The 27894-nt window shown below is 39.6% G+C and overlaps 1 protein-coding gene across 9 annotated transcripts in view; it reads right to left on the bottom strand.

The window, feature by feature from the left end:
• LOC138945299 (sodium/calcium exchanger 2-like) overlaps nucleotides 1-27894 on the bottom strand; it is a 105093-nt gene that overhangs the window by 65237 nt on the left and 11962 nt on the right. For 5 of the 9 annotated variants that reach the window (XM_070316719.1, XM_070316726.1, XM_070316764.1 and 2 more), the window contains exons 2-4: nucleotides 18431-19452; nucleotides 13875-13964; nucleotides 1260-1360 (exon numbers count right to left, since the gene is read on the bottom strand). In XM_070316719.1, coding sequence (XP_070172820.1) covers nucleotides 1260-1360; nucleotides 13875-13964; nucleotides 18431-19153 — 914 coding nt within the window. In that variant the 5' untranslated portion in view covers nucleotides 19154-19452. The remainder of the gene's footprint in view (nucleotides 1-1259; nucleotides 1361-13874; nucleotides 13965-18430; nucleotides 19453-27894) is intronic. The other 4 variants (XM_070316756.1, XM_070316776.1, XM_070316769.1 and 1 more) reach the window with 2 other exon arrangements.

Genomic DNA, 27894 nt, shown 5'->3' with positions numbered 1-27894 from the left:
CACGTTTGGCGTTATCCCATTGTCCAAATGTCGAAGCAGTGGCTTTTTAAAACACCTGATTCTGTTAGATTAGTGAAACCTTTGACAGACGTGTGTTTGGGGTTCATTAGTGCCAATGTTACAGGGATTGAAAATCGTGCTGTTAATGTTATGACAACAAAATGCACACGGCGGCAACAATTGAGAATACGGCAAAAATGCAGATTACTGTGGTCTGGTCAGTTTCGAGTTTACACGTCACCGGTGCAAACAGTACTCACAAGATCTGATCGACATTACTGTAAAAGCACAAATTGTGTCAGGAAATAAAATCTCCCACAAATACCTTCGTTCGAAACTGAGAATAGTGAGAATAGATCCCTGATCAGAAGTCAAGAACGTTTTTGTTTGTGTCTCGTCAGTGTACTGTAATCAAAGTGTAATGAATACAACTTCTTATAAAGCTTTGACTGTCATTAACCCTACAAATCTAATACTAAACATAACTGTCGGAATGAGAAACTGTGCACGTTACTCAAAGGGGTTTCTTTTGAACTGTACCACAGAGGCAGGGGCGCACTCAACATCATGACGAGAAGTGGAAACACTGATTTTTGCGATTAGTAAAAGGCGATTAATTTGTGCTTTTACAGTAAATCAAACAGATGTATGAACCACTGTTTGACTAATTACATACTGTGTATCAACTCTGTCGCTTCAAAATGACTTTCATGCTTTCAGCACCCGTGAATTAAAAAGAAATGCTCTCAGATTTGCACATCTCAAACAATCAAAGCTCCAAAACGTTCTTGTCCTCTGGGCAGAATCTTGTAACAATCAAACACTGACCTAATCAAAGTTTAGAAAGACCCCAAGCCTACCTTTGCACTCCGATGTCGTTTCTGTGTGGTAATACGAAACTATGTATTTCCGTTGGTGATCACATTATCAATTTTGGCATTTATGCCCTCTCTGGATCACCAAGTTCAAACCTTTTTTGTTTTCCCCCCAAAAAATTTAAAACTGCTTCAAGATCAAGTTAACAAAAGAAAGATAGAAGAAATTTCCCCCCCCCCCCTTTAAGTTTAATTTGAAATTGAAAAAAACAACATTCAAGGCTACTGCCTCACTGCTTAGAATATAATGACACTATTAGATCCAAGTCTAACGGTAGAAGATGGACATAGTTCGTTGTACGGAGAATTTTTCATTTCTTGTCAATCGAAATTGGGACAAGAAAAATCCAATTCGTGTCTGCATGTGCATAGATGGTGCCTTACCTCATTCTGTGTGCTTTCTCTGCCTCTAGCACGCGGAGTTCCTTGGGGACAGTACGCGTGAAGTGTTGATGCTGATGCCCCACCACACGAACCGGCACAGACTGCACGTGACACACACCAAAGGTCATATGTGTTCATAATATGCACCTTATAACACATAGCATATGTACTTTATAAACGATAGCGACTGAAAGTGAAGATATAATGAGGAGCCTCATAATCATAAAGTATACACTTCTACTAGAACTGCAGAAGGAACGTTAACAAAACGACGAAAAGAGGAGGAAAACGAGGACAGTGATAAGGTAAACTAGGAGGACGAGGTGAAAGAAGCAACAAGAATAGAATAAGATGATAAAAGGGAGAAGCCGGAGAAGAACTGAACTAAAATGACGAGGAGGACACATGAATACTGATGTAAAGAGACGACGACGAAGAGAACATCTTAAAAGGAAGGACTTGGCAAAAAATTAGGAGGGGTATTAAATAGAAATCTGGTGTAATCAATGGGGAAAAGTGCACTGGAGCAGGGCTTACAGTTACTCATACAGGTATGTAATGCCAACTGAAGCAATAGCAACTTTGATATTAACTTATTCTTAACGGCGTGCTGTCTAGTGTCCCCGTAACCAGAGCGAACAACTATGTGCAATAAGATTGGAAACTGTAGCGAAAGATAACCCAGAAAAAAACGTTATATTAACGCAATAAAACACCAAGCAAACAGTGTGAACATGTCGTGCAATGGAAAATAAAGCATTTATTTATTTACCATGTTAAAAAGACCATCAAATAAAAAGAAGGTTCTTACGGACGAACGAACGACTGTCATGCAATGCGAAATAAGACATTCATATCAAAAGAGAGCATAATAAAAAGACCCAGTCACAAGTAGGTTTTTATAATAAGCCACACCAGAAAGGGTAGAAAATCTCGGCCCACACAGCCGGTGATTCAAGCGAGAGCAACCGAAAGACCGGCCTGCATGAACGATCTGAAAGAACTTATTCAACACGCAACGGGAGCAACACTATGGGATAACAATTGAGCCGGGTGATCTTTCCAGTCTGTCAATGCATCTGCACTGACCTACCTGACACTGCATTGACAGGCAATGCTTTCAGCCACGTAGTTCCATAATTTATTACACTGGTTCCAGACTACTGAAGAACTCTCTCCTGGAGGTATTGTAGGAGTACGTTTTCAAGACTCACACTTCAATGCGCTTTGCTAGCTATAGTATAACGGTGTCACTCAGACATCTTTTTCTGTATTTTTTTTTTTTTAAGTTACTTTCACATCTGCAGTGCTTTCGAGAATACCAATCCTACACATTTGAAAATGTGTACAGTGCACCAATAGCCACAAAAGCAGTCAGAGTGCTCGGAATTTAAGGCCTTGCCCTTTTTCTTGAGTTTCTTATTGCTTCACTTATTGAGTTATTCCTTGTTATATTTAGAAGAAACATCGAAGTATTTTAGTTGTGCGATCCACGCATACACATAAATATAAACAAATAACGAAAAAAATAACCAAACAAGCCTCCTCGTTTTCACCAATATTTCGGCCTCGAGGTCTTCGTCAGGGTGTTTTATTATTAGCTCGCACAATGTTTACAAATATCCTTTGACGCAATGTGTGCAGGGTCGTTGGTGTATACGGTATACCTATTCGATTGGCAAACACCGCATGTCTTACAGTGAGCGTGCAGGTTGGCTGAAGTGCATTGTCACATGAGACTTTTTCAAAAAATGCATAAAAACCTGTCTTTTGACTTTAAAATGTAATAAATTCAAAACTTTTCATCCTACTTATCTGAAAATTGGAAGTGCTTAAGTTCAATGTCCTCCGGACCTTAAAGTATACTCATTTGCCCGTTTTATTGTATTTTTCTGTTAATTATAGTAAGTTATCATGTGTAAGGGGGGGTCAAAATGCATGTCCCATCGACATTAGCAAAATTTCACACCTCTTTAAAACGCACAGACAATTTTTTTTATCATTTTGTTTGTTGGTTTATGTTTATCCTGTCATTATCTCAAGATAACAAAAACAAAATATCTACACAATCAGTAGTTTTGTTCTCCCAAGTTTTGAACAGTAAAAATTGCATGTCCAAGAGGTTTTGGTCCTTGCAGTTACCAGGAACCAAAATACGCAATAAAAACGGAATGCTCCCTGATTTTCAAATGTGGTTTTCTTTACAAAAGAGTTCCAAGACGCGGAAAGCTGTGTGCAATCAGGTGGGTACATTGGATCACTTTTAGGCAATGAAATATGATTTTCATCAGGTCAAGGTGAAGGATGTTTAGCTTAACAGCTTAGTTATGTGCAGTTACTGGGGTTTTCCATTACACTAATTAACAAAAACATTTTGAATAATTTGCATTTTAATCGCCCATAGATTTCCTTTCACATGGCGTCAAGAACGCCATGTTTTTTTGATGACAGGGAGTGATTATTATTTGAAAATAACGAATTCGTCTGTGCAGTTACTTTCTGTGCAGTTACCTGCCAGAGAAGTAACTGCATGGACCTATTTAGTAACTGCACTGAGACATCATGGTAACTGCACTGAAATGCTTGTAGATTGCATACCATTTTTATTCTATATTCTGTATTATGGACAGCCAATTATACAAAAGGGATGGAAAACCAACCAGCATAAATATAGGTATTATATATAGAGTCTTATTCAAAATAAAGTAATTTACTTTACTCAGGAACTGCTAGAAGTTTCCTGGAAACTGCACTGACGAGTCAGGCAACTGTACAGATCTATTTTAGTAACTGCAGAGAATTTGTCAAAATATGTTATTTATTTATTTTACTTTTTTTTTTAAGTGACAAAAAATACACACTGTTTGTTGTAAGAATGAGGTGCCAGATTATTATCTTGTTTTCTGAGATCTTCTAACAATAATACAAGAAGAAGAGCAGTTAGTAGTTTACTGGTAACTGCACAAACCAGTCAGGTAACTGCACAGATCTATATAAGTAACTGCAGAGAAGTTTTCAAAATATATTATTTATTTATTTTACCATTTATTTTTCAAGTAAAAAAATACACCCTTGTTGTTGTAAGGATACGGTGCCACATTATTATCTTATTTTCTGAGATTTTGTACCGTATATATATATATACAAGAAGAAGATCACTAAGTAGTCTGCTGGTAACTGCACAGACAGACTGGTAACTGTACTGACAAAAAATATAATGCAGCAGTGTAAAACGATTTTCGTTGATTTAACTTCATAAGGCAGCAGACTATAATTTTTTGCAACTATATACTGGTATAGTGCATTGGGAATTACAAAAGCCTTTATTATTGTTCAGCTGAAGATGGCGCTTTCGGCAGCAGAAAAGCAAAGACGTTACAGGGAGAGGAGAGATGCTGACCCTGCTGCAAGAGCAAAGTTCCTAAAGCAGCAAAAAGAGAGATACAAGAAAGACAAGGAGAAAGGCATAAGTCATTAAGTGTGATGACATTCTTGCAGTAAATAATCCCGGATCCACACTTAAAACCTGGCACAAAAAAATCGTTTTGTAATAAATGGGGACGCATGGGATGTCATTCAAGAAAAAATAAATGGTCGAATTGTTTTAGATACCGTTGACATGACCAAAGTCATAATGATGCTGAAAATAGGAAAGGTAACTTTACGTTTGAGTATTCAGTAACTTTGCTACTTGTTAGTCTAAGACAAAACTTCAAATAATGTGTTATTTGCAGATGTAAACAGTTTCAAAGCTTTCAAATATTTTCAAATAGATTCAAATGTTTTCTGTTTTAGCTTTGTTGAATTAACCATTTATTTTGCTACTTCAGAAAAAAGGCACTATTCGAGAACAAGAAGGACAGTTATGGCTATACTGTAGTATTTTTTTCTCAATTTTCAGTCATCAAGTTTTTCAAAGACAGTGGTGAATTTGTTCATATTCCAGTCAAGCTTTCCAAAGACAGAAGTGAATGACTTTATGTTCTTATCACATTTTTCACAGTGGTGAATCATTTTATGTTCCAAATGAAAAGACAGTCGTGAATCCTTTTATGTTCCAATCCAGGTTTTACAAAGACAGTGGTGATGTTCCAAGTGAAAAGACAGTGGTGAATTTTTTGTTTGTTTGTTTGTTTGCTTAACGCCCAGCCGACCACGAAGGGTCAGGGCGGTGCTGCTTTGACATATAACGTGCGCCACACACAAGACAGAAGTCGCAGCAGAGGCTTCATGTCTCACCCAGTCACATTATTCTGACACCGGACCAACCAGTCCTAGCACTAACCCCATAATGCCAGACGCCAGGCGGAGCAGCCACTAGATTGCCAATTTTAAAGTCTTAGGTATGACCTGGCCGGGGTTCGGACGCCTTACCACTAGGCCAACCGTGCCGGTCACAGTGGTGAATCATATTTTTCAATAAAGGTTTTACAAAGACAGTGGCAATGAAGATTTTCAAAGACAGGGATGACTCAGTTTATGTTCCAATGAAGGTTTCTAAATAGAGTGGTTAATTATTTTATGTTCTAAGTGAAAAGACACTTGATTTAATGTTAAAGAATCAGTTGTTCCATTTCATGTTTTTTTTACAACTGACTCAGTTAATTAAATACGCTAGACATAATGGGCCAAAGAAAGAGCCTATACTTTTTTGTTCTGTTTCCCCATTATCCTGCCACAGCCTTCCCCTCCCCTCCCTGCCACCACCATTCTCCTCAACTCCAATTTGGTTCAATAAAATCTTGTCGATTGAGCGTTAACTGTTGACTCGTATGTTTATCTTCATGTGGAAGAAATTATGCATAATATATGGTATGCTATTGGTTCTGTTTCACACAAGCACAACAATATAAAAAATCGTTTTACATACCAGGCCATTATCGAAAACATTTTACTGATATATAAAATTCATTTCCATAACAAAAATAACCATTTGTTTTCTAGTAACACAGTGTCTTTTACTAGAAAATGTCTGTGCTGTTACCAGATGTCCATGCAGTTACCTATGATTGAAGAAAATGCAATTTAAAAAACAATCTATTAAGTCAAGACCACAAAACAATATATGCTTTGAAAACAGCAACAAATATAGTTAAGACATATAAAATGATAGTTTTAAACGTATGTCTGTGTTTTTTGCTCGAATGGGGTTGATGCGAAAACAAAGGGTCCGTGTAGTTACCGAATGTCCCTGTTGTTACCAAGCATAAAAGTAAAGCTATATATTTAAAGTAATTTATCAAATTCAGTCAATTGTGGTATAAGTTGAAAGGTTTCAACAACTTTCAAATGATCATAATGTATATTTTGGCAGCAAACAGATCAGTTTGGACATTACTTCATTTACATGCATTTGATAATGACAATTTTGCACTATTACAATTTTGTTTTAATTTGGATTAAATAATTGCATTCATAATCATAATCATACATTTTGGTATCCATTCTTTAGCACTGGGTTTGCATAGCATTTGCTATATGAAAACTTGCCAATTGGAAAACAATTATGAAGGAAAAATAAAACTTTTTAGATACATTTGCAGTTGTTATTAAGCTCGCAAATTTTGGCACAAGATAGACGAAAGGATGTTTAATAACTTTGCCTGATGAAGGAAAAATAAAACTTTTTAGATACATTTGCAGTTGTTATTAAGCTCGCAAATTTTGGCACAAGATATACTAGCGGAAAAAAGTTAAGGACGGTTCACACACGCAATCACAGCAAAAGAACGAATGAACATATCGTACGGAAATTTGGAACACGTTTATTTCAGTCAATGTTCAACGCAACTGCAAAATTTGGGTTTATTTCATCGAGCCGATTCGGTTATTCATGTCCACAAACAGCAGAGGGGTCACAAATAAACATAACAAGTCTTTCATGAGGTCAATAATGGGTGTGTCCGCCACGTTTGCGCTCAAGTTCACCACACCTTGACCGCATAGAGTTCATAAGCTTCGTGAAAAAGGCCTGTGGAATGGCCTGCCACTCCTGTTGGAGCATCTGCAGCAGCTGCTGCAGGTTTCTGGGAGGCTGGTGGTTGGCCCTCACCTGCCTGTCCAGTTCGTCCCATACATACTCTATGGGGTTCATGTCTGGCGAACAGGCAGGGAAATCCATCCTGACGACCCCGGTTTGCTGGATGTAGTCGTTGACAAGCCTGGCCCTGTGAGGAGTAGCATTGTCATCCTGAAACACGGCGTTTGGGCCAATCTGCTGCAGGGTCGGCAAGACAATAGGGGCGAGAATTTCGTCCCTGTAGCGTTGACCAGTGAGATTCCTGACCACATGGTACAGGGGGGTGCGTTGATGAAGGCTGAAGCCCCCCCAAACCATGACAGAGCCCCCGCCGAAGGCCACCCTCTCATGCACTGTGTCGTCTTCATAACGCTCGCCCTCACGCCTCCAGACCTTGCGCCGGCCGTCAGAACAGGTTGAACCTGGACTCGTCACTGAATAGGACCTGAGCTCAGTCCCGGCGCGTCCATCTCAAGTGGCGGCGACTCCAGGCCAGACGAGCCCGGCGATGAGCCTGTGTCAGCAGGGGACGCACAGCAGGACGACGACTCCGCAGCCGGGCGTCATGCAGGCGGTTGCCGATGGTCCTCTCACTAACGTTGATGTTAGTGGCCTCCCGTAACTGCCCTCAGATGACCTTGCAGGTGGTGGCCCGGTGCTGCAGCGCCTGCCGTTGGATGAAACGATCTTCCCTAGGAGTAGTCTTTTTGGGGCGACCCGACCTGGGCCTCTCCTCGACATTGTTTGTCGTCTGGAAACGTTGATTCAGCCTTACAATGACTGAATGCGATACCCCAAGTTGCCTGGCCACTTCGCACATGGATACGCCGTCGTGGAGCCAGGCAATTGCTCTTCCTCGGTTGAATGTTGTCAGCTTCCGTCTGGCAGGCATGGTGAGGAGATGGCAGCTCGCAGAAAATCGGCGGCTTATAAAGCCGAGTTCGTGATCACAATTCACACTCGAAGGATTGTCCTTGCATGTGCACAACAATTTTGCCATGTTACCTGCCTTATTCTACCCGTGCGCACGCCAAACAACAGCCTACTTTTTGGCGATTTTGCTATTTTAGTCACGTGGTGCAGCTCTGCGCCCGGGAGTCCCGTGCAGTTTTCCTGCTAACACAGCATAACCTACCCATTGGTGTGTAACATGCGACAGCCATTTGATTTTGCTGACGAAAGAACAGGGTGTTTTAAACAAATGAAAGTCAGCGGGGAAATCAGTGGCCCGTCCCTAACTTTTTTCCGCTAGTATAGACGAAAGGATGTTTAATAACTTTGCCTGATAAAATTTTGAAATTTTTGATGTTGGATATCTCCGTTTTGTCCGTCTGAAATCTGTGCATTTTTTGAAAAAGTCCCACATGTGTACCGACAGGGGCGGACGAGGGGGGGGGGCACAGGGTGCAGGTGCACCCCCCCTCCAGCCAAAAAAAAAATATATATATTTGGAAAGCTGATTCTATGACCATTTCTAAGTTCAAATGGCACCAGATGGCACCATTTTGCTTCTTTGGGCCAAAACAATTTCCGGGGGGGGGGGGGGGGGGGCATGCCCCCGGACCCCTCCTAGAAAATTCGGGCGCTTCGCGCCCATCACATTCACTTTCGATTCAAAGTGCACCCCCCCTTACAATGCAATTGATCCGCCCCTGACCGACGTTCTTTAGCAGCGACTGAGAGTTACAGAGAGAAATTTATAGGAAGACAGAGAGAAAAAGGGAGAGTGAGAGGCAGAGACTCAGATAGGAATAGTAGGGGGAGACACAAAAGAGATAGACAGAGACAGAGGGAGACAGAGACAGAATTAGAGGAAGAGAAAGACTGAGAGAAAGAGAGACCGATACAGGGACAGCGAGATAGAAAAAGATATATATAGATACATATATATATATATAGGCAGAGAGAAAAAAAGAGACAGAGACAGAGAGACTGACAGAAACAACTCAAACAGTAAGTAAGTAAGAGAGAGAGAAAGAGAGAGAGAGAGAGAGAGAGAGAGAGAGAGAGAGAGAGAGAGAGAGAGAGAGGGAGGGCGAGAGAGAGAAGAGCGAGAGCGAGAGAGAGAGAGAGAGAGAGAGAGAGACAGACAGACAGACAGACAGACAGAGAGACAGACAGACAGACAGATACAGACCGATACAGTGTGAGAGATTGACAAACAGGGAGAGAGAAAGAGAGAGATTGAGAGAGAGAGAGAGAGAGAGAGAGAGAGAGAGAGAGAGAGAGAGAGAGAAAGAGAGAGAGAGAGATCCTATTATGTGCTAAGTTTAGCATTGTATAACAGTGTGTTGACTTTGATGCTGCCAAACCCAAAAACTTATAAGTGGATTTCATTCATCAAAAAAGCATTCGTTTTCCTTGAAATAAGTTTTCAATTTCAATAATTTTCTGGCCCTTCAATTTTCAAACCAGCAAATTTACAATTTCCTAGCCATTTTAGGAAATTTACAAAATCGCCGAGTGAAACAGGAAATTCACAAATTTACTGACATTTTCTGGGATTTTGTCAATTTCTTAATCTTGGTTTTGAGAATTTACTGTGGCATACAATTATTGTATATGTTAATATATATATATAATACATGTATACATTATATAAAATATCAAAAGTATATGAGCCTTTGCCAAAAGGTGCCATTTCGGACCCATGTATTTTTGGAAAGCAAGTGTAATTAACTGGATTACCCCAACATGTTTACATGTATTGTGCTTTGAAAAAGTGAGTTTGATGAATGCTTTTTTTTAATGTTTTGAAACCTGTTGTTGTTGTGAATGTTAAATAAAAAATAAAATGTTTCAAACATACACCAGAAACGGCCCCGAAAAATTTTGGACATTTTGGTGTCCTTGGGGAATTTTCGATTTTTCATGGTCTGCATCACTGCATCGGTTTTGATCAGCGTATTTCATACAGTCTAAGCATGCAACTTTTTGTAGAATGTGCAACAATCGTAATTAGAACCAGAATTTACCGAAAACCTCGCCCAGTAAATACCCGTTTTTTTTCGAAGGGCTCATGTCCGCAGACCAACTTGTTTACAGATTCGATTTTCGCCGGTCTTGGTGCTTTGAATGGCCGCCATTTTGGATGAAAACGATAGTTTCGTGTTCGAGGAAATAAAAGCAGTGTGTTGCATTTGAGTCAGAATTTGCGAAGTTATTGTATCTAGCAGCTAAAAAGAATCGATGGAGTTAATGTCCGAAAGTAACGTTTGACACATTTTGTTATTTTTGCAATTTTCACAAAGAAGTTTCGCGAGTATTTGATACAAAAGCGTGGAAACCACTAGCTTTGCTTCTTTGGCGTTTCCGGTCACCGATTCGATTGAAATCATGGAGACGACGAGCCGTAAAGTTGAGAAAATATTGTAGGGTAAGGTGTAGATCTATACGTAACGTTTGACACTTTGTAGATCTAATGTTTGACTGACATATAATTTGCCCATAATTCTTCTCCCAACGAATTGAATTAGCTTATATTATCCCATGACCTGCCTCTTTATCTCTGTTAGCTGAGGAGGTGATTATTCTGAATATTCCATCACAACCATATGGATATCCTATGGATATATATCCCATCACAACCGAGTTTCGATCTCAACTGTCATTGGTCATTGTCTTTGATTTCAGAGTACAATTGAATAATTTATAGAGGTCATCTGCATATTCAGAGTTTACAGATGGACTACTTTTTACATTTAGTCAAGTTTTGACTAAATGTTTTAACGTAGAGGGGGGAATCGAGACGAGGGTCGTGGTGTGTGTGTGTGTGTGTGTGTGTGTGTGTGTGTGTGTGTGTGTGTGTGTGTGTGGAGCGATTCAGACTAAACTACTGGACCGATCTTTATGAAATTTGACTTGATAGTTCCTGGGTATGATATCCCCAGACTTATTTTCTTCATTTTTTTGATAAATGTCTTTGATGACGTCATATCCGGCTTTTCGTGAAAGTTGAGGCGGCACTGTCACGCTCTCATTTTTCAACCAAATTGGTTGAAATTTTGGTCAAGTAATATTCGACGAAGCCCGGACTTCGGTATTGCATTTCAGCTTGGTGGCTTAAAAATTAATTTATGACTTTGGTCATTAAAACTCTGAAAATTGTAAAAAAGAATAAAAATTTATAAAACGATCCAAATTTACGTTCATCTTATTCTCCATTATTTTCTGATTCCAAAAACATATAAATATGTTATATTTGAATTAAAAACAAGCTCAGAAAATTAAAAATATAAAAATTATTATCAAAATTAAATTTTCGAAATCAATTTAAAAACACTTTTATCTAGAGAGAGAGAGAATGAGAGAGAGAGAGAGTTTGTTTGTTTGTTTGTTTGCTTAACGCCCAGCCGACCACGAAGGGCCACACACACACACACACACACACACACACACACACACACACACACACACACACACACACACACACACACACACATACACACACACACAGAGAACCCGACGACTGAATATGTAAGCGATCCACGTGTGAAAACCAAAACATAACAGCGCGATGACAGCCAACATTTCTATCTCCGACTGACAAACAGTAACACTGCATGCAAACTGACTTGGGTCAACGATCAAACCAGCACGGCCCGAACTGAATTTGTTGCGCTGCCATTATCGTGCGCAATTCTGGTAAAAATATAAACCCGGTATGCCGAATTGAGTATAACGAAAGTCGATGTCAAATAATATACACAAGGATATTTTAAAATGACTTTCAAAATGTAAAAGCAGATAGCAGACCTTTTTATAAGCAATTTGAATGACTGAATGTCTACATACAAGTCGAATGACGCCGTCCATTATGCTGACAAATGGGAACTAGCTATGCGCATGAATTCATTGACATGAATTTCGACTGCGGAGGCTTTTGGCAAGCTGAAAACAGGCACGGGCAGGTTTTAGTGGAAAAAGTAAGTGTTTTTAATGAAAACGTCGGAGTAATGGGATAAATAGCGTACACACTCCGAGTTCTGATTATCTTGCATATTGTGTAACCTATATACAACTGCTTGCTACTTTTGGAGGCAAATTTGATTGAAGAAAAATTCGATCCTCTGTTTTTGTTAATGTCCGTGTTACGATTCAGGAGGATACGTTCATGTCCGTGTAACGATTTAGGAGGAGACATTTATGTCCTTGTAAATATTGTAGCCAAAGCTGAAAAAATGCTTTTGGGTTAGCAGGGGGAAGGAATATTTTCATGAGATTGTTTTAACACCACCACTCCCCCCCCCCCCCCCCCCCCTCTCCAACATAAAAAAAAATCAAAGTTTTTTGTTTTTTAAATTTGGATTTTGCTAGGATTTTACGTACAACTAATTAAAAAAAATTCGATTTGATTGAGAACCTTGTTCCAGATGTACCTAGACATTAGGTTAAAACTGTATTCTAAATGTCTGTTTGAATATTGTAGTTATTTTTGACATTTTCATTGATTTCATGTCCACTGACTCCATGTAACACGTGACAGGTAGAACGCAGATTTGACCTGTTTTGAACATGATGTTACTTTTTTTGTGGTGCTTTGATGTTCCATAATTACCTAATCTTCAAAATATGAATGTATCCTAAAGGTCTATTTAATATCACAGTTGTCATTTATAACATTTTGAATAATTTCATGTCCACTGACACAGTGTAACATGTGACACGTAGAATGCTGTTATGACTTGCTTTTAACATGTTTTGCTATTGTTTCTGTTTTCATATTCCATAAATAATCTAATCTTTAGATTGTAAATGAAAAGTTAGTGTATGTATAACATTCTGGTTGTTATTTCAAATATTATGAATATTTTCATGTCCATCAATATTTTTGTAACACGTGACACCTACAACAACATGTTTAACTAGTTTGAGCAAACTGTAACAACTTTTAGGGATATTTTTAACATGTGTCAGTGTTTCTGTTGAAGTGTTATATTTTATTTTAGGGTTTATACTTCTTGTGGTTACTTAGCAGAAAGTATCAGTTTTGATTTTTATGATGTTTGAGCGTTTTGCGACATTACGTGACACTGCATTCAAGATTTGGCTCCAAATGTACTTTTAAAGACTGATAATGCTTCTGCAGGGTCTGTTTACTAGAAATAAATCATTACCAGTTGTATGAAATGATATTAATGGCTTCTGTGGTCAGTTTTGTTGCACATGTGGCTTTTCTCAAAATTGGCGTTTTATGGCATATTATCAAACCGTACACATTTCCCAAATGCACAAACCATTCTTTTATTACACAAATATGTTCATCAAAGACTAATGTATCACTTAAAACACCAAAAAAAATCAACTGAAAAGGTTTAGTTTGTCACAAATGTCCAAGCACCCCCCCAGCACCTTTTGGCAAAGCCTCATATATATAATTTAGGCAATCTTGAAAGGGTGTCTCTACGAACACGGAGCACTTAAAAAACAATCATCAATAAAATAACAATTTAAATTGTTGGATTTAGTACATATTTAACAGCACAATTTCATTATCTCGTAACAATGCCACCAAAGCAAAATGCTGAAGAATCAAACGCCAGAAGACAACTTGAACAAAACTATAAATATTCCAAATCTTGGGAAAAAAAAGTCACGGCAGAACGTTGGTTGAGACTACGAACGGAGAGGCATCCTAAGCATCTGAGAAGTTGCCTGTGATAAGGAAGACTATGTTCAAGAGACGCCTATGGAGAGAAAAACAATGCCACAGATACTGTTAGGTCATTACTGACGTCGAAACTATACACAGTGTATCGTGAAACATAACATTAATATTTCAAACAGAATGAGGCAGAGCGATGTTAAGTTATCAAATAACCAAAGGGAAGTAATCGCTCTTAATGCATACATGTGTAATAGAGTAAGCGAGAGTTGTACGGAACCGTTTATCCTGGCACCTGAGAGAATAACAAGCATTGAAATGAACAAGCGACTTTCATCCTCAAAAAAGGATGATCACCGCAAGCTCATATGCTCATCATTCTCCAAGGCACTCCAACTAACACCACGTACACAGTCATATACAAGAACCAGCTTTTATTCTCGACCGGACTTAGTCCTTAGATCAAGACTGGTTTTAAACAGAACAAACACACAAACACACACATTGTTACAGGGTCGCCTCGAAAGTATCAGTTAGAATTTCAAACAGAATGAGGCAGAGTGATGTTAAGATATATATCAAATAACCAAAGGGAAGTAATCGCTCTTAATGCATACGACATGTGTAATAGAGTAAGCGAGAGTTGTACGGAACCTTATCTCCTGGCACCTGAGAGAATAACAAGCATTGAAATGAACAAGCGACTTTCATCCTCAAACAAGAAGGGCAAAGCCCATACGACTCACATGCTTGACCTCGACCTTTAGGGTAACTAAACCTAGCAATGACATCATACACTAAGAACTGCTTTACACATTTTTCCTACCAAAATACATGTGACCTTGACCCAAGGTCAAGGTCATCCAAGGTCATGCAACACAAAGCTGTTAATTCAAGACATAGGAAGTACAATGGTGCTTATTGGCTCTTTCTACCATGAGATATGGTCACTTTTAGTGGTTCACTACCTTATTTTGGTCACATTTCATAAGGGTCAAAGTGACCTTGACCTTGATCATATGTGACCAAATGTGTCTCATGATGAAAGCATAACATGTGCCCCACATAATTTTTAAGTTTGAAACAGTTATCTTCCATAGTTCAGGGTCAAGGTCACTTCAAAATATGTATACAGGACAGACACAATACTGAGCAATGAAATCCTGACATGAGCATCAAAAATAAAAAATGCTCAGATGGAAAAGTCTATGATTGTAATGGGAGCTAAAACACAGCTTTACCGGAAATAAAAGTCAAAACATAATTGCCTTCATGTCTCTTTCCTTTATTGATCGTCAATCATAGGTATGCATGGACAATGATGTAAGTACTTGGTGGACACCAACTGCAAGATATTTCTATCAAGTTAAAACTTTTGGAATCTTTGATTTTGTCAAGTGTTTGAGTTACATTTTATCCATAAAATCCAGCCAGACAGCACCTACATTTTGTGTAAATCAATTGAGCAAGAAATAGTTGTTGTGAAGACACCATTACTTACATCATTTGGCAAGTCCATCACTTTTTTACAAGAACAAGATTAGGCAGCATTGTAATGCTGCTGATTTAATTGATCACCTTTCTGGTAGACCATGCAACACAACTGAAAACAAAAGTGAAGGCCTGAAAATAATATGGCAAGTGAATCAGATGTAGCGTAAGTTATGAAGACACCAAGCGTAAGTTATGAAGACACCAAAATTGTGAAGTCTGTTATGCTTGAATTCTAGTACTCTTGAAATCTAGTCTGGTGTGTAAGAGGTTCCTGATACAGTTTGAAATGATCTCACTCATTCGATTCATTGCAACAATGGCAAATATTCACAGTTACAGGCAAAGTCTGAAAATTATTACGTAAGTTATTTTTGACACCTGAATTGTTGTGTCCAACATTACCAACATCATCAATTATCATCGTTTCACAACTGATTATTTTTCTTATTCGCTTGTTTTCTTTTTCTGTTTTCTGTAGCAGATAACATACGTAAACATGTTTTGATTTACATTGTATCTGCCATCTACCACAATGAACTGAATTGCTGATTGCGTTGGTTCGAGTGACACGAATTCGAAACGAAAATGGTGTCAGAAATACGAACGTAATCTAAAACAAGCCACACTATTAAAATGCAGGAAAATGTAACTAATATTTCCCCTTCACAGCTTTCTTTATACAAACTCGAAGAAACTTTAAGTCAATCACAAAAATATAAACTTTGGTTCAAGAAAAGGTCAAATTTTCCTGACGTTCGTATTGAAAGACACCAAGAAATGTCGGCAGAGTGGCGAGAATGACGAACGAAATCTACTAAGTTCAGCATCAATGTAAACAAATGCTGGTGATTTTGCATAAAACATGAACAAAAGTAGTTGCCTGTTGGGTAACTCACCTGAATACAGCAACATCAATCAGGGATCGATGATTATCGAAGTTCGTCTGTCTAAATAACTGTGGACATGTTGTAAGTTTGCGCGAAACGCCAAAGACACGAACAACTTCCAGGTCAAAATACCTCCTCTCAATGCATTGTGGGAAAGGTGAAGGCCATTTATTCGTAATCTGTGGAAATTTCCGCAGTGCATTGAGTCGATTGACATTCGTTCGTGTGCCCTGTGTCGACTTCGCGTTAGATTTGGAAGTGCAAAAACGTAAGTAACGCAGTGACGCAAAACGTCGGATATTGCCTTTCACACATTCTTTCACAACGCTAGGTCTTTTTATTGCTTTTATGTGTGCTAGATTGTGTCATTTTATTCAGTAACTTTCAATTATCAGTGGAAATATCGAGTTGCATGTGAAAGATATGATGATGGTATGGACTTAGATCAGCGTGTGAAGTGAGACACGAAGCATTACTTACAGAATGCAATTTTTTCGTCCACGCTAACGACACATTTTACGGTAAAGAAAGAAAATGAGCATATCTAATTGTTAAATACACTTAGTTTGACCAAAATAAATACAAACATGACACTACAAACTGCTTCACTTCCCATTGTGCTTTCTCAAACAAGACCACTCATTTTTGTCAGGTTTCAGTGGCCATTTTAAGTTGTATTTTCAATGGAAAATAATCAAAAACAAAATAACCATCAACAGAAAAAATAATCTGTAAAATGATATTAATTCTTTATTCTCTCTTTAATCACAATACAACAACATTAACAACCAGAAGAAAACAGTTCTTTGCAAAAAAAATCCAGAAAGTGGCTACCATTCATTTTGTACTTTTTGCTCAGTATTGTGTCTGACCTCGTATACAATCCAACTTTGGAGAGCTCCTGTGACCTTGACCTTGAAGCAAGGTAAACCAAACTGGTATCAAAAGATGGGGCTTACTTTGCCCTATATATCATATGTAGGTGAGGTATTCAATCTCAAAAACTTCAGAGAAAATGGGAAAAATGTGAAAAATAGCTGTTTTTTAGGCAACATTTATGGCCCCTGCGACCTTGACCTTGAAGCAAGGTCAAGATGCTATGTATGTTTTTTGGGGCCTTGTCATCATACACCATCTTGCCAAATTTGGTACTGATAGACTGAATAGTGTCCAAGAAATATCCAACGTTAAAGTTTTCCGGACGGACGGACGGACGGACGACTCGGGTGAGTACATAGACTCACTTTTGCTTCGCATGTGAGTCAAAAAGGATGATCACCGCAAGCTCATAGTCATATGCTCATCATTCTCCAAGGCACTCCAACTAACACCTACGTACACAGTCATATATACAAGAACCAGCTTTTATTCTCGACCGGACTTAGTCCTTAGATCAAGACTGGTTTTAAACAGAACTAACACACAAACACACACATTGTTACAGGGTCGCCTCGAAAGTATCAGTTAGAATTTCAAACAGAATGAGGCAGAGCGTATGAGCATATGAGCTTGCGGTGATCATCCTTTTTTTGAGGATGAAAGTCGCTTGTTCATTTCAGTGCTTGTTATTCTCTCAGGTGCCAGGAGAAAAGGTTCCGTACAACTCTCGCTTACTCTATTACACATGTCGTATGCATTAAAAGCGATTACCTCCCTTTGGTTATTTGATAACTTAACATCGCTCTGCCTCATTCTGTTTGAAATATTAATATAATAGTCAAACGTTACATCACCACCATTCCCCACCCACATTTCGACTCAACCCTCCTCTATTAAACCACCACACATGCCCCAAATACAGCCCCAAACATTCCCAACCTCTTAATCCTAAACCAACCAACCCTCAAACTGAACCCCCTTCCGACCGAACCCATCCCACTTCAACCCCACCAAAACTGAAACCCCTGATGAAATAACTACTACGGCTGTAGTTTCTTCTGATATGCGCACATTTATTTCCACGACAGATAAAAACAATCGGGCAATCGCATGTGCAGAAATCCGAGCAAACTGCACTTTAAGGTAGTTTATGACTGGCAGTGGCAGGACTGCTGTCAGGAAAGTACACGATTAATTTACTTTGGCGAGAAATGAAACTCGGTTCAGTGTAGCAGAAACAGAAAGCCCGTATCATTGCTGGTGAGGGGTAGTTAGCAGAAGTACTCACCTCTTGATCTTCTTCAGAATCGACGCCCTCAACTTTCCTCTTGGCGCAGCAACAGCCGCGGTCTGTGAGGTAGGACATGAAGACGAAGAGCGGCAAGTAGCCCAGCGTGACCCAGGCCTCCCATGGATCAATCTGCCCCGGCGAAATGTACTGGACCACTATTAGCATCCAAACGTACGCCCAGATAGACCAGATGCTGGTGACGATGAACACGCCCAACTCCTTAATAGTCTTCACTTCCCCCGTGGGTACGCTCATCACGCACACCGCCGTGATGATCAGCAGGTTGAAGGCGGCCGAGCCGATGATGGTGAAGGTACCCAGGGCGTCCCTGGGTTCACGGTCGTCGAGATCGCCCACCATCTCGCCCGTGGCCAGCAGGATCTCCGGAGCGGAGCTGCCCAGCGCCATCAGGGTCAGGTTGGCTACCGTTTCGTTCCATAACAGTACCTCCCGCTCCACCTTCTCCTGCCGCTCCTCGTCCCAGAGCACCACCTTGCGCTTCTTGCTGGTGATCACCTCGATGCTGCACATGAACATGTCGGAGGCGATGGCGATTCCCATGAAGAGGTAGGCCAGCGCCACGGTATATAGAAAGCCGCGCATACCCTCGCTCCACAGGTTCTCCGCCGGCAACAGCAACCACGAAGAGCAGGGCGGTCCATCGACCTTGTACTCCACCACATAGCCATTGCTGTAGTTTGTCCGATATGACGTCGTCATCTTGCCACAAGGTTTTGGAGACCGCTAATATTTTCGTTCCGTGAAACTGTGTCGGCTTGACAAATCAATGCTCATTTCGTCGTAGTCGTAAAAACAACTTAGGGCCTCTTTGCGCCGATGATATATCGCGTAGGCGAGTATGCCAATGTCATTTTGATGAGGAATCCATTAAAATCAGAATCCGTTGCTGCCGTCGAGGGTTGTTTTCATATTGAAAAGAAAGAAACAGCTTCTCGACATGTAAATCCGCCGTCTCGGTTTCGCTGCCGTTTCTCTGTTGTCACCTGTCCAACCCTCACCTGAAACCAAACGTGTGAACATATTTTTATGCTATGCATACATTGAACAGCAAAAGTGGTTGTCATAACCATGAGAGCAACATTGGTAGTTATGTCTAAGTCGCTGCTGGCATTTTTGCAGATTTGTATCCCCTGCGTTCGACTGTCATGCGCACGTCATGTCGCGCCCTACGTCATTATTTTTCTTCCTCGAAAATATGACGCACCTTCACAAATGTTGCAAAATTGTTACGCACACTGTCACTCACACACACACATGACATACGTACACACACACACACCCCGAGCACTGATGTAGAGGTTACATGCCGAGTCTCAGTGATTATTAAAAATAATGGTCGAAGTTAGCGGATCATGAAAAATGGGAGCTTCAGCGAGGTATGTAACCTCTTTATTCCTCCTTTCTTCAGTTATTCAAAGAGAAGAGGAGTTTTTGTGCGAAAGTTTGATCGAATCATATTCACTCAACCAGTCTACCTGCCCAGGCGATTGAATAATGCGCGGTTGTATAGTTCAGGGAAAATAATTCAATTCTGTCAACACTTCTTGTCAGTTTCCCTGTTTTGGACTAAAATCAAGTACACAGTTATGTTGTTATTCTGCTGTGGCGGTAAAGGCGGATAGTGTGTGTTCTGGCCATGTTTTGGTATCGCTTAGGAAATGTTCTTTCTTCGAATGGGACTAGCAGGCGAACTTTTGCACCCGTGTTCCAACGTTAACAAGAAGAGCAAACGCTCGATCGAGTCACTTTCGCAGTTCTGAATATTATATGAGGCATCAGATGGACAGGAAGAAATTGCTATTCACAACACAATACAGATGTAAATAATTTGATGTAAAGAATAATCCTATAAAGTTTGAATCAAATCCGATGAATAGTTTCAGAGATATGATATTTCAAATTTTTTCCTTCAAGACATACCTGTGACCTTGAAAAAGGTCAAAGGTCACCAAAGCAGACGTCAAAGTGTAGAGGTCACTGGGAGTCACGTTCACATAAAATTTGAGCCCGGTCACTTTTATAGTTTCCGAGAAAAGCCCAACGTTAAGTTGTGTGTTGCCGAACAGAAAAGGCTAGTTATCTCCCTTGTTTTTCTGATAACGTTCGTAAAAGGCTACAGATGTAAATACTTTGATGTAAAGAATAATCCTACAAAGTTTCAATCACATCCGATGAACTTTGTCAAAGATATAAAATGTCTAATTTTTCCTTTGACGCTGACCTGTGACCTTGAAAAAGGTCAAAGGTCAACGAAACCATCGTTAAAGTGTAGAGGTCATTGGAGGTCACGACTAAACAAAATATGAGCCGGATCGCTTTGATAGTTTCCGAGAAAAGTCCAACGTTAAGGAGGTGTCTACGGACGGCCGGCCGGCCGGACGGACAGACTAACACTGACCGATTACATAGAGTCACTTTTTCTCAAGTGACTCAAAAACTGTATGAAGTTCAGTTTTCTGGGGCAAAATAATGTATGAAACCGCTGTATGTTCTTTAAATTGATGAGATGTGTGCACTTGGTTGCGTGTGATCTAGCTGTTTATAAAATGAAATATTGTCGAAAACTACCGTCGGATTGCATTCTTTTGTCCAAGCAACTCGGTTCAGAACATTTGGAAGGGGAACTACTCTTATCGCTAGACAGAGTACGAGAGTTACTTGCCTTGGAAGTTTGCTTTAGATAAGAGATCTAAAGCGAGTTTCTCTGCACTGATCGTTAGATTTGGAATTAGAAAACAACCAAACTCATGGATTTTATATGGAGATGAATGTGTTCAAGCCTGTAGTTGCTAGTTTAAATGCAGTATGTTTGTATTATTTGGTCTAGAGATGTATATTTTGTACATTAGAGCGTTCGGAACTTTTCAATCGCTAAAGTAGTTCCCTCAAAGTCTAGCTCATCAACCTGTGAGCTATCGAGGATTCAGGCCCGTTGTTGGGTAAGTTATTTTGGTTGTTGGGTAAGTTACCGAAAAAATAACTAGCCCTACACGTTTACTCCTCTTTTCTTTGAATAACTGAAGAAAGGAGGAATAAAGAGGTTACATACCTCGTCTCAGTGATTATTAAAAATAATGGTTTCAGTTCGCGGTCATGAAAAAGCTCGCTGAAGCTCGCATTTTTCATGATCCGCTAACTTCGACCATTATTTTTAATAATCACTGAGACTCGGCATGTAACCTCTACGTCACTGTCAATGAATGATTCAATGATGAATCACTGATAGCATCCGACCATGCAATTTTTATTTTTTAAGTAAATGTTTATGGTACAAACACAGATAATTATGTTCTAGGTCTTTTAGAAGAAAGAAACTATTTTCTTGGGAAGGATCTGAGCTATAAATTATAATGGATTTTCAGGGCCTCACATCCACGTCGGACATCGGACATATGAGGATATTTTTTTCAAATGTCCTATACATTTTTCATGCAGGAGGACAAATGTCCTATTGTTTTTGTCACAAAGTGGTCAATGTCCGATTATTCTATAATTTGATCCGGACATCGTCAGTACTTCTCAATTTACAGTAGTTTGAATGCTATTTTATCGATGTATTGCGAAGCGATGTGTAGCAGACGAAATTAGACACTTTGTGCCTCTAGTACCAAAGAGTTTCCAAGGCTCCCAACTCGGAATGCTCGAAGCCAGTTGAGAGTTGCCTCCCTTCGCGCTTTCCCCGAAAATAACAAACATGCCGCCTAAACGAAATCTGATCCCAGAAAAGGGACAGAAGAAATTACACTTCAAGTCCCTTCCCTCATATCTGTCAGTAGCACGGAAACTGAGATTCCTCCAGCCCCAGAGCAGTTAGAGGTCAAACATCGGAACCGAAGAAAGACACTACCCCCTCCCTCACTCCCACGCGTAACTTCGTCTCAAGCTGGGCGACATCATTCCCGTGGGTGTCTCATGACCCAGAGAGGAAACTTATGTTTTGCACCTCATGTCAGCACACAGGGAAGTCCAACACTTTTACCGTTGGCTGTTCGAACTTTCGCAAATCGGCCCTTACCGATCATCAAGAAACCAAAGACCATGCTGTTAGTGTGCAAGTGCCATCTCTCCAGAGAGACAAGGAGATAGTTGAAACCCGACAGCTGACAAAACAAGAAAAGGGGGCAGCTGTGGCAGTCAAAGCTGCTAACTTTTTGCCAAAAAAAGTATTTTTGTTCTTTTACCCTCGTGCCAAGAAACTAGTCAAGTTTAATTATATTTACGTTTTGTTACGGGAAAAAAAATGTCCTATTGATTTGCTTTTGTTCAGGACAAATGTCCTATCACTTTTACATTGGCCAGGACATTTGTCCTATGCTACCTCTCATGGATGTGAGGCCCTGGATTTTAGGCGATTTTTTGAAAAAGGTAGGATCACGAACAATTTTTTTATTTGTTAGGAACGTGCATAGGGTTACATGACTTCTTTTCGATGACATAGCCTCATAGATCTGCTTTTCTCCTACTTTCAAGTCGGAATCTCTTAGCAAATTGACTGACCTGCGATAGATTTGGTTTTTGTTTTCACAATAATAATGTATTTATGTAATGAGTTTTTAGTAGCAGTTGTAGTAGTAGATTAGTCCCTCTTAAGGGCGAGGGCCAGATGAAAAAACAGATATCTATGCTTATTCTTGTTACTCTCGAAGAATAAAGAATTGCCATTGTCTCTCTCTCTCTCTCTCTCTCTCTCTCTCTCTCTCTCTCTCTCTCTCTCTCTCTCTCTCTCTCTCTCTCTCTCTCTCTCTCTCTCTCTCTCTCTCTCACACACACACACACACACACACACACACACACACACACACACACACACACACACACGCACTGACACACCCAAACACACACCCACATCCACACACACTGCTTGGTTGAAATCACCACAAATATCAATCAATCAAACAATCAGACTCCGCGGCTTGCTCCCTCCCAATTGGGTTGCACCCACTTTCGCTTCGTGCACCTCAGCCCTGGCTTCAACTTGTTCAAGTAAAGTTCACAATTGAATACTGTCACATGGGTGCAACCTGGAAAATTCCAAAAACCGGCAAAAGTTGGGGTCCAAGCTTTTTACATTTAGTCAAGTTTTGACTAAATGTTTTAACATAGAGGGGGGAATCGAGACGAGGGTCGTGGTGTATGTGTGTGTGTCTGTGTGTCTGTCTGTCTGTCTGTGTAGAGCGATTCAGACTAAACTACTGGGCCGATCTTTATGAAATTTGACATGAGAGTTCCTGAATATGATATCCCCGGAAGTTTTTTTCATTTTTTCGATAAATACCTTTAATGACGTCATATCCGGCTTTTTGTAAAAGTTGAGGCGGCACTGTCACACCCTCATTTTTCAATCAAATTGATTGAAAGTTTGGCAAAGCAATCTTCGACGAAGCCCGGGGTTTGGTATTGCAATTCAGCTTGGTGGCTTAAAAACTAATGAGTGAGTTTGGTCATTAAAAATCGGAAACTTGTAATTAAAATTATTTTTTTATTAAACGATCCAAAAAACAATTTCATCTTATTCTTCGTCATTTTCTGATTCCAAAAACATATACATATGTTATATTTGGATTAAAAACAAGCTCTGAAAATTAAAAATATAAAAATCATGATCAAAATTACATTTCCGAAATCTTTTTTAAAACTATTTCATCTTATTCCTTGTCGGTTCCTGATTCCAAAAAACATATAGATATGATATGTTTGGATTAAAAACACGCTCAGAAAGTTAAAACGAAGAGAGGTACAGTAAAGCGTGCTATGAAGCACAGCGCAATCGCTACCGCGCCAAACAGGCTCGTCACTTTCACTGCCTTTTGCACTAGCGGCGGACTACGTTCAGTTTCATTCTGTGAGTTCCACAGCTTGACTAAATGTAGTAATTTCGCCTTACGCGACTTGTTTAGTATTTAGAATGCCCCCCAAAAAAACTCTCCTGGAACAAAAACATCGGCAGCCGATGAAACCAAAAACCGGCTGCCGGCGTGTAGCCGGAAGAGTTGCACCCATGAATACAAGTTGACTGTGATGGGGTGCAGGCGTTTTTGTAACTCCCCCCCCCCCCCCCCCCTCCTCAGGACAAACACCCTTTCGTTTAAACACTCACCGCTTGAGAACATCCTAGGTGCCCTCCTCAAAGAGCGAGCATTTTTCAAAGAATTTATTTTTGCGTGGCCAGCCGGATTGTCTGAGTAACACAATCGGCCGCCTCGATTTGGCGCTAGAACTAACATTTAAAATCTTAGTAATAACCTGACAGCTTGTAACACAAACATTCTTAAATCATAAAAGAATTCTTTTTTCATCAAGACAAGATCAGTACAATTCGAAGTTTTGACAGTTTTGAAAAAGGCAGCCCGGAAGCGTGTCACGCAAGGTCGTGTTTCTTGTAGCAGACGTATGTTCTGCATAGCGCTTGCTTGTCGGAAGCCAACCGCCGCCGATAAGTTCGTGTGACTCGCAGCCGTTTGTTGCGTTTTAGATTCAGAGGTACACAATAACGTGCTAGTGCAGATACAGCGAGTCGCATTGAAATCACAAACTGACGACTAAATTGTGAAAAAAGAAAAGTGGGTCACACGGGTTCACGATGGCTCAGGGGTTAGATAAACCACGAAAACTGGTGTGTGGTTTGCGCGAGCTAAATAGCCATTCAAACGAACTGTGTCATGTAATGCTATCAGATGCCAATGCAAGTGTGTTCGATAAGGTTAGAACTGCTTTTTTTCACAAGAGAAGATTTAAATCGTTCTGTAAACCATTTGTAGGGAGGCCCACTGTCCTAAGCGTGAATAGTGCACAGAAGGCATTTTTTAGAGTGCTGTAAACAGCTTCAAAATTAAGCAGTGTTCTTATAGTTCGGGTTTGAAATGTAAAAGTACTTATAGAATTGCTGTGCAAATTTTGAAGCCTGTTAGAATTATACATTTGGAGGTATTGGACTGTAAAGTCAGGCAAATATGCGATTTTTTCACAACTGGGAAGTTCTGTACAGGGCGACAAATTAAAAAAAGCAAAAAGAAATGACCTTTTCGGTTTTATTTTATAAAACAGATTGCAGCAACCACAAATGTATCACAGTTGAACCAATAAATGCAATAAAAAGGGTTTTATAGCCGATTGCAATTTTAGGCTATATTGACGTCATCACACGAAATTTAAAAAACGCGAACAAGCAAATCTTCAGTGGTTTTACAGGTAAATATGTCATGCGATATATCAAATTGAAGATCTCTTTGTGTACAATCTAGCTGTCATACGTTTGATGCTGTATAATCAAAACTTTACAACTTAAGCTTGAAAATCAATATTTTCAAAAATAATAAATCTAAAATAAAAACTATAAAATGTATTAATGTTCCGCAATGTCAATCTTTAAAAACATTTGTAACCTCACATTTTAGCATATTTCCACACATTGAATGATAATAATTTTACTTCCAAACAAGAAAACACTAACTACAGCAAAAGTTTGCAGTTATGCGTTATATTTTAATCTGCCTGACTGAAAATGTGTGCATTTCTTCCTTAACCTGTATATCCGCGATTATATAGCAAATTATGTGTATTTAAGTGTGTATATATCCATGTATGCAGGTATGTATGTGTGTATGTATGTATGTATGTATGCTTATGTGTGTATGTGAATATCTCTCTCTTTCTATCTCTCTCTCTCTCTCTCTCTCTCTCTTTCTATCTATCTCTCTCTCTCTCTCTCTCTCTCTCATACACCCCCACACACACAATATCTGTTATCCTTGTTGCGGTGCAATTAAGGTTAGGTATCCAGCATGACAAAATCCCCAGCAATGCAATAATGACACAAACAACAGATTTTCAACAAAAAAACTTTCACAGCAAAACAGAAATTGTCTAATCAATGAAATGTAACAAATACAATTGCAGAACAGAACAAAGAAACATTTAAAATATAACATCAGGTATTTAGCGCCAAAAAGTCAGATCATTAGTTATGAGAAGCAATTAAGAACAATAAACAATTCAGCGCCATAAAAGTCATTTGAAGTCATCAGTCACACTTTACTGAATTTCAAAAATCGTCGGGAAATGAATTCAGCATTATAACAATACCATCAATAAACACACAAGCATGAAGATGAAACAGAACAGACCGAAATTGTAGCACAGAATTGAATTCTGCAAACATATCGCGATCAAAGAAGAACACCAGGTGACTAAGTGTATTAAAGCTATCGTTAAACAGACATTACACATTCAATGAGATGTACCTACAGATCAGGTAATTCGTGCTACAAAACCCAGTGCGGATCATAGTCTAAAAGACATCGAGATATTACTAAATTATACAGTACTTCAGCGCCATACTTCTCTTCTTCTTCTTCTGCGTTCATGGGCTAAAACTCCCACGTTCACTCATGTTTTTGCACTAGTGGGTTTTTACGTGTATGGCCGTTTTTACCCCGCCATTTAGGCAGCCATACGCCACTTTCGGAGGAAGCATGCTGGATATGTTCGTGTTCCTATAACCCACCGAACTTCTGACATGGATTACAGGATCTTTTCCGTGCGCACTTAGTCTTGTGCTTGCGTGTACAATCCCCGGCAAAAGAAACGCAACGCATTCGCGCCCATTGTTCCGAGTGATTTTTCGTCATTTTCAAATTGTCGTAAAATGTGAACCAGATAAGATAAATCAAAACGAAAAACAGATTCGTAGAGGATATTTTACTGGGTCTACGACAAATGCATAGTATTTAATCGTTTTTATCTTTTACTTGTTCATAAATTGTGTTATACAGGGTAGGGGTCAAGCGAGTCGTGATTGCAGGCAAACGTGTCTCTTCAACATGCTACACAAATCGTAAAAATAATTTTTTTTTTTTTAACAAGGTAAAGACATTTTTGGAGGAAATTCATTTCTCAACAACAAAATTTAATTAGAATTATTCGCCAAAGCGTTAAAGACTAAAATTTTTTTAGAAAAGATCACTTAGACATTTGGCCACAAATAGCACCTGTTTTTCAAAGAAATCATCACGTCGATTCCGTGTGAATGAGCTTTTGCCAAACAACCCTTTGTAACACTGTCAAAGTGATCTTTGATAATATTTTGAAGTCTTAAACAATAAGCCATTAGCAGGTCTGCACATAAGTTGACCTGGGAGATGGAAAACATCTCCACACTTAACCCACCAGGCGGCCGCGACCGGGATTCGAACCCTCGACCTTCCGATTAAGGTTGAAACGCTACCTTTTGTTGGAGTAACCCAAGATGCACGCTTGACTTGGAAGAAGCCACATATTGCAGCCACAGAAGCAACAGCGATTAACAAATTCGCACTAACGGAATGAGAGCGAAGACATATATGTGTCCATGTGCACGTGTGTCTGTCTGTATTCATGTGTGTGTGTATGTTTGTGTTCGTGTGTGCGTGAGTATGTATGCATGTGTGTATGTGTCTGTCTGT

This window comes from Littorina saxatilis, linkage group LG1, assembly GCF_037325665.1.
Source record: "Littorina saxatilis isolate snail1 linkage group LG1, US_GU_Lsax_2.0, whole genome shotgun sequence".
NCBI lineage: Eukaryota > Metazoa > Mollusca > Gastropoda > Littorinimorpha > Littorinidae > Littorina > Littorina saxatilis.
The sequence above is the reverse complement of the archived record's forward strand: the minus strand, read 5'-3'. Positions and strand labels throughout refer to the sequence as shown.